The sequence below is a fragment of the Struthio camelus genome, chromosome 3, assembly GCF_040807025.1.
Source record: "Struthio camelus isolate bStrCam1 chromosome 3, bStrCam1.hap1, whole genome shotgun sequence".
Lineage (NCBI taxonomy): Eukaryota > Metazoa > Chordata > Aves > Struthioniformes > Struthionidae > Struthio > Struthio camelus.
The window spans coordinates 64,084,440-64,092,856 of NC_090944.1; the positions used below are offsets into that span (position 1 = coordinate 64,084,440).

The window sequence follows — 8,417 nt, forward strand, 5'->3', positions numbered from 1 at the left end:
TATAGAATTGTTTTGTCTGAGAATAAATCGTGCGTTTATTCAAACTCTTAGATCCATAATATTAAAGATATTTGCTGCCTCTCTCCACATAACTCTTTCCTTCTTTTTTGTTTTGTTTTGTTTTTTCCTTCCTTCAAGGAACAGTTTGTTGTACTATGTACATCTTAAGTGCTCTTAAACATAAAGCCGTCTTGTAATTTCTCTACTCTTCCAGAATATACATTTCAGTTTTCAGCAATCTCTAACCAAGTGAAGTTTGCTCACTTTGTCTCAGTCTTCCTCCTAACACATTTTAAGTACTTTGAAGAGTTGTATAAAGCAGGAGAAAGATTGGAATCCTGATGCTCTACTTAAGTCAGATCAAAGTACTGCACAGGCTTGTACTCCTTTTTTCACCAGGAGTGAAAAAAGGAGATCGAATAACATATTCATTGAGATCAAATAACAAAATCACCCCTTTGTTTGACTGCTTTGATAGAGAAGCTATTAGTATTAATATCTCTGAGAAAAATCAAGCTTATCATTTCACTAGGGCTAGTATTTTGGCTCCATCAGTAAGCTAAAATGAGTTCACCTGGCAATAGCACATGGACCTGAATGAACAGTAAAGTTACATAAACAGGACAGATGCAGATGCCTCAAAACCAGCTAGAAACTAAGCTTATGGTGCAGTCAGCTGGTGACGATGGAGTTTCATTTTCTACTAATTTTTCTGATTAGCTGGCAGCTGCCGATGTGGGTATTGACAGAGTTTACACCATCAGCATGTAAAAACGTCTACTTGTCATTTCCCCAAAACCGGATGATAACCAGAACTACTTGTTGCTTGTGCTGATCTAAGGCTGGCTGATGTCATGAGAACTACCTCAACCTGTGCTGTTCTATTTATGTCGTTGTTAAAAGTAGCAGTTAATTTGTCTGTGGGGAAAAGTACATGCTGTTGCTTATGGTGTGTCAAATCTCATGGTTTTGCCTTAGATCTGTAGCAGCTCCTCCATCATTCTTGTCTGTGTGGTTTTCTACCTTCACTGGTACAATATCTGGGAGGGGAAGCCTATGACATTCATTCCCTAGCTCTTCTATAGGTCCTGCAGAAAAGACTCAGGTGCTTCTTTTCTCCCACATGTTTCCCTATCATTATTTCTATTTATTTCCTGCTTCCTGAACACAATAATACACAAGGTCACGTATTACCTGCCACTCTTTGTACATGAGCAGTCCTCAGCTACCAAACGCTTTGACTGAACCTGCAGTCACTACCTGGACCTGAACCCCTTGCCAGACATTGGAACCTTTTTAGTGTCAAAATAGACCATATTCTCCAAGCTGTACACATGCCACTCCTCACATGTCTCACAAATACACGAGTATGTGCTGCTATCATTAACAGTGGGCAATTCTGCTTGCTGATTTCAGAGAACGATGAAGAGCAGGAAGCTCTGTTATCCCTAGATAAGCCTGGCTGGTATTCCCAAGGTAATGCTATCCATCTTTATGAACTACTGAAGAAGATGACCGGCAAGTTGGACCCCAAGGTATGTTATAAATGCAGGTAGTTTTTCCTGAAAACACCGTGTTTCAGTCTAAAATTCACCCGATCAGCTTGCATTAAGGTTAATAATGTGATCAGTTAGGAGTTTTATTCTGCATACACCTGCCGTTGGACTGAGCAAAGTCATTGCACTTCCGAGGTGATACTTCATTCTGCCTCATAGCTAATATTTATATATATGGTCAGTCACTGCGCAAGGTGAGAGACTTCTTTCTTAGCTTACTCCACATCTTTCCCAGTGCATAATATTTTCTATTTACTTCTTAGCAAATAGGCCAGTGCACAATCCGTGTGCTACAAGGATGGCGGGGGATGTAGTTTCTGCTGCTTTAAATAATTTGTGAAAAAAAGCTGCACTGGAATATACTAAGGCTAAAGCTGCCTGTGGCTCCTTCATCTCCCAGTTAACCGAGTGTTAATCTATTACAATTTCCTGGAGGAAATAGATGGATGAAAAGGTGTCATAAGTGAAAATTAGGATTATTGTATCTCCCCATTTACAGAACAGGCTGGGTGAAAATGCCAGTGAAGACTATGGCAGCATATTTTCCCTAGTAGGTAAACTACCACTTGGGTACAAAATCGTTCTGAATCACCAAGAGAGGCTCTGTGTTCTCCTTTTTTTCCAAAGCTGTCCAAAATGCATTCCATTTATTTAGTGTATTTTCTTGTTAAACTTTTCTACTGGCTATTTCAGGCAGTCAAAAATCTCAGTGCTATCTCGTGTGTCCGTCCCAACCTGATATTCCTTTATAATGTCACTGGAAGGTCAAATAAGGAAGGTATGTGGGGCTAGCTGTTTATTTATGGGGAAGCTAGAAGGGAGTTAGTTGGAAAATAAAAAAGAAAAAATAAGACTATGACATTTATAAGATGTATGTGTGTTGTGGCCAGCTGTAAACATGAAAGAATTTTTATTAGGTTGTTCGAAAGCTCTTTTTCTCTATCTTTGAAATGCAGTTTGCTCATTTTTCTCATATACAAAGAACTTTAATTTACTACTTCCCTCGTAGGTTGTTTATTTTGGTGACAGCATGCACTCGGATATTTTCCCAGCTCGTCACTATAGCAACTGGGAAACTGTCTTCATCTTAGAGGAGCTTCTAGGGGACAAAGTTGTGGTGCCTGCAGAGACTGAGTCTGAGCCCTTGGAGAAGAAAGGAAAATATGAGGTAAGGTTCCTAGCAGCTGTTTCCTGGAATAGAAGAAAGTAAGTTACAGAAAAGCCTAGCGCCACCTGCACTGAGAAGAAACCTGCTTGTCTAACAAGCCTGTTGGCAGTGCTGGGATCTCTCCCAGGCATGCATGTCCTCACAGCCACACCGAGATGGTGCCATCACTCTCCAGCTTGACGTTGTAAGAGTTTGGTTTTTGGCACTAGTGACACGTGGTCTTCATTACCCTAAGCAAACCCAATTGTGGACCACAAAAAAAGGGGAAGCTGTGTCTCCTCTTAACCAAAAAATATAGTCTTCTCCTTTGCAGTAACCAGAACCTGCCTTGCATCCTACAAGCTGAAGCTCTAATGGTCCTTGTCACAAGTCCATCACCTGAACTCTTCACAATTCATATGTCCCTGTTTACCAGAAGCACTGCTTCTAAGACAGGTCAACTGCAGGCTACTGAGAGTTACTTCAGATAAATAATTTAATTTTTAGGTTGACTGTAGTTGAGAAGCAAGGCCTTTGATCAGTTCTAGCACTTCTGCCACCCTAATTCTCCTGTGGAAGGTAAAATTTGTATTATGGTTGATTCTTTTCTCTGCTGCTTAAGACCAAGGTAGAGAATTACACTTGGGGTTGATTCGTACCTCCAGCATTTAGTATTTAGGAACTATAATGCAGCTTCAGCAAGGATCCTCTGTTAATCTGCTCCCCATAACAAAGAATAAGAAATCTGAGTCCTACTATTCTTATAACTTTCCGTATCCTCCTTTTAAAGCTAAACAAAATGTTTAGTCTCTTATAATATGTAGACAATGAGAAGCAAAGGCTTGAGTGGCACTTAGAATTACAGCGAGTCCCCAACACTTGTTGAGGAAACCATTTAACAGAAAAGGTAAGGCCTCAAAGTATTTCCATCTCACAAAGTATGAAATTGAACCCATTTCTATTTCTTGATATAAATGCATATGAATATTATTTATTTTTAAGAAAATATATATATACTTTTACTCCAATTTAAAAGCATTTTGCACTAAAACTCCTTCTCTAACAGTTCAGAATGGGTTCAAATGTAACACTGCTTATAGTACGGACACTACAGTAAACAGGGAATTATATATTTTTGAGAGATGATTTCCTTTTCTCAGGAAAAGTTATTTTTAATATAATATCTTTTGCTTAAGAAATAAAAAAACCTCTTATTTTGTAGTGTTTACTCTTTTGTTATGTTATCGAATACATAGGTAATATTCTGATTGCAGATAGATACAGATATAGACATATACTTTATACATTTTGCTTTGAAGAGCACTTATTTTGTTTCTTTTTAAATAAATATTTTGAGGCATTAAAAATATAACTTACTGTTATGAAGATTTGTTACAGGGTGCTTTTTTTAATCTAAGAAGCATATTAAAAGCTCCTTTTTATGGAGAAAAGGAAGCCTTTAATGTGACTAAAACAATATAGAAAAGACATCCATTTCTTTGTGTTTTTTTCTTTTTTTAAAGAAATATATAATATCTTTTGCCACTATCCTGATTTGTAAAGTAAGGTCAAGCAAGGACATTTCACCCACTGAAATAATGAAAAATAATAATTAAAATCTGGGCTTTTTCCTGGGTTGTAGAAAAACAAAAATGAGGAAAACCAACTCAGTCTCCTGATAAGAAAAATATATTTCCCAGTTTAAAAAAAAAAGAAAAAGAAAGGAAAGATGAGGAATAGTGCTACATAGGTTGAAAATTTTGGATTAAATTAATTAATACTGTTAAAATAACTCATTCTTCTCCATAAATTTAGCCTTTCCCTGACTAGAAACTCTGCTGCATTAGTATTTAGAACTTACATCTCTCTGAGGTTTTGTTTCTTTTTTTTCAAGTATGTTTTCTTAAGCATTTTAAAGCTTTTACGCTTTTGAAGCATATATTTTTAAACAAGAAGCCAGCATGTGTTTCTTTTCCTGAGAGCATAAAGGAAAAGTTATTGAATTGATGTATTTCTAAGCAGTTGATGATGATGTTTTTTTTTATCTTGCTGGCATACCTTTGGTTGTCTCCTCACAAAATCCATCCTCTCTGTCACTGTAGTTATCAAGTGGGAAACTGAGACTTTTAGACAGGCATTTGACATTTCACTAAACCTATAGTGTTCATGGTAACAGATTGCAGTAGCTCAGTAAGACACCATCTCCGCCACAAAAAACCTCTGCTCAGTTTACATCCGCTGCCAGTGACAGCAAGTAAGCACGGGAGAAATGAATTGTGTTGATTAAAGGAATCCGAACCAAGGGGCCATAGTAGGTCAGTGGTGTTATTTCATTACCATGCTGCTCACTGGAGTCTGAACAACAGGTCACATCCATATCTCTGCAGTTGACTGGACACCACTGACTCAACAGGACTAGTTCAAAGAGATTGCCTTTACAAGACTACGAAAGTTTTAGTTTTATTCCCCTAATCAGCTTCTCCCATTAGCCCTTTGGTTAAAAGGGGAGAAAAGCCAATTCAAAGGCATGTACAAAGTCAGTTTTTTTGAAAAACAGGCACTAACAAATGAGATTTAGTATTATTAATTAGCCCTCTCATGCCTTGGTAAGGAAAGAAGGTTTTCCTCAGGTTCAGATGGAACTGCCTGTGTTTCAGTTTCTGCCCGTTGCCTCTTGTCCTGTCGCTGGCACCACAGAGAAGAGTCCAGCCCCATCCTCTGGGCACCCTCCCTTCAGATACTTGTACACACTGGTGAGATCCCCCCTCAGTCTTGTCTTCTCCAGGCTGAACAGGCCCAGCTCTGTCAGCCTTTCTTCAGAGGAGAGATGCTCCAGCCCTCTAATCATCTTGGTAGCCCTCCGCTGGACTCTCGCCAGCAGAGAATTTTCATTAGTAGGCTTTTTTGTCTTTTCCCCTTCAATTGAGGACACGATACACATGATGGAGAGATAGACAGGTAGATAGACATAACTGTGAAATTATGGTAACAACTGCAGTTCTTTCAGGTGTGTGAGTCATAACCAAATGAGCAAGAGAATAGCAGACCAAAAGCATTCATGCAGTTACTCAGCTGTTAAAGAGTACTGCAGCATGCAGGGGGGAAAAAATAGCATTGCGTTGAAACTAGATTCCCCCCAGATCTGGGGGCTTGTTTGCTTCACTGGATGCTTTGTTTTTTTCCCCTCTGCTCACTAAGTATGTGATCAATTTCATCAATGAAAACTCTGAGAAAAGTTGGAATTCATCCCAGGATTCTGAGGGAAATTATTGCAGAGGGGCTAGTCCATATGTAAAAAACTTGAGCTATGGGAATGAATGGAGTAGAAAACTTAGAAATTATTAGCAAATATAGATGCTATTTTTTTCAGTTAGAAGGAAAAATTCATTTTACGGTACTGTCTTGTGACTGCTTTGTGGAGGAAGTCCCTTGAGCCCCTTTTATTTCCAGGGCTCCCTCTGAGTGACCTTAGACAAGGGCTAATTACTCTGTGTCTTTTGGCTCTGTTTATCTCTCCATTCCTGTTTATCTTTAACACAAATCTAATAGTACTTTCAGGAACAACCTGATGGGGTGTTGTGAAACCTGATAAGATAAGCAATATCCTTAAAGCAATATCCTTAAGTGAAATGCATTTCATTAGTTTATAATTGGATTTGATGACTATCTTTTTTAAAGGAAGGCTGTTTATAGTGATCCATGTGTAAATTTCGTTATAATGATCATAGGTGCAATATTTTATTTTTACCCACAACTTGTGGGGAGCGGGTTCTGTGGAGAAGGTAGACAAGTGGCAGATGTGTCCACTTGCACAGCCTAACATAGCTGTGTTAGACAGGTACATCTGTTTGTCACAGTCTCTTACCAGCAAAGTTGTGCTGGCAGAAACACCTCAAATACTTGCTGTTATACAGGCACAACTATACTCCTGATAGTTCTTTTTTCTGGCACTAAGAGTCGGTGGTGGTTTTAGGAACCAGGCACAAAGCACATGGCCATCAGTACCATCTATGATACTGAATGCAGGATACAGTATGCGGTACACATCATAGCAACCCTAGTGCCCTGCGCTTCGTACAAAGACGATGGCATTGATGGCAAATCACCATTTAAATGCCTTTAAAACAAATACAGTAAATATATGCAGTGAACATACTGCATGCGCAAGGCTTTTCAGCTGCATTTTTCACTCCTGTCTCATTTATGTTCTTTTCCTTTCACGTCCGTACCAAATGGACAAAAATATCAGAGCGCAGCCTATTTCAGTTTTAAACTGGTCATTTGTAAGCAGACAAGTCAGTGTTACCCAAGGGTCCTATTAACAGATTCTGTCTGGTCTGTTAACGGGCCCTAGTTGTCTGCATTTAATAAAGTAAAGGCAATATTAAGTATTCCAGGTGGTTTAATTTAGTGGAAAGCTTGGGATTTGGGGAACAGTAGTACCATCATTATTTCTCTAAAGTCTAGACACAGTCTTTGAGGCTTTGTAGCCCAAATTAACACAATCAACACCTAACCTCCTGTTACAGTTTGACTGACATGCCTGAGAGCAAAAGCAAGTGTTTGTTTAGGGGCTTTTGTATATGCAAGAGGGATGGCTCAGCACTTCCCAGGATTTATTGTCCTGCAGCAAGAGCAAACCCGCATTTAGGGTCTGCAAGTCCAGAGCTCCTCAGCTCCACAGTTACATGCGCGTCTCCAGGTGTGTGAAGAACAGTGATTTTGCCAAGGAACTGCCGTCTGATTTTGCAGACTTTGTGGTACATGGTCTAGCCTTGACTGCGGGCTATGTACGCTTCATGTGAGATGTGGAAGTCTTTGGGAAGCAGCAGAATGATAGAGGGAATGATATCAGATATTTTCTAGGGATCATTTATTTGGCAAAGCTTTGACAGCTCTTTTCATATTTGAGCTCTAGATGTAGCCGAGCTATTAAACCACCCTTGGCATGGGGAGATAAGCCAGTAGCAAAAAAATAAAAATTCTATGCCAAGTACCTTGATGACAATTTTGATATTTAACAGTGTTTGGTTGTATTAAGGACATGGGCTGTAATTTATAATTTTATCTTCCTCCTCCTTATGAGGACAAGGAAGAAATTGCCACTCTAACCATCAGACCTCTGAAAAAATCAGTTAATTCCCTGAAACCGCAATTGTAATTGCCTGTTGAACCAATCATAAATATTTCAAAAGACAGAAGCCTCAGATGTTTTCTCTTATCAATAAACAAGGGCTTGTCATATCTGCAAATGCGTGTGTGAGCCAGTACTGGGAAGGGGGGCGTATTTAATAATCTGAACAGTTAGTATTGTCTTATGAGATTTCTGCATGTGTCATCCAGCTGGCAAACAGATTTTAATTCAGCATAGTGTTGCCATTGAATTAGAACTGATGTGAAGTCCAGGGATTTGCAGGGAAAGGTAAGATTTGGCAAAACAAATGTAGGTACTATCCTTGTGGGTGGAAAAAAATGAAGAACCCAGCCCATAAGTTAACTGCTGTTCTGAAACTAAAGATATGTTTTTTTTCTAACCTATTTTCAGCAGTAGACAGAAACCAATATCTGCATTTGCCCGAATCGATTCTTTCTCTGCAAAAAACAACTATACTCGGAATAAAAATTGTTACTCAGAATCACTAAACAAATTCTGTGTGATTTGTTTTTGTTCTGCTGGATTTTTGGAGCTTTGTTGCCATCAAGACCAAGGATAT

The 8,417-nt window shown here is 38.9% G+C and overlaps 1 protein-coding gene across 1 annotated transcript in view; it reads left to right on the forward strand.

Annotated features, from left to right (window-relative positions):
• NT5DC1 (5'-nucleotidase domain containing 1) overlaps positions 1 to 8,417 on the forward strand; it is a 158,062-nt gene that overhangs the window by 132,874 nt on the left and 16,771 nt on the right. Inside the window, exons 9-10 of the mRNA XM_068938106.1 lie at positions 1,417 to 1,535; positions 2,566 to 2,724. Coding sequence (XP_068794207.1) covers positions 1,417 to 1,535; positions 2,566 to 2,724 — 278 coding nt within the window. The remainder of the gene's footprint in view (positions 1 to 1,416; positions 1,536 to 2,565; positions 2,725 to 8,417) is intronic.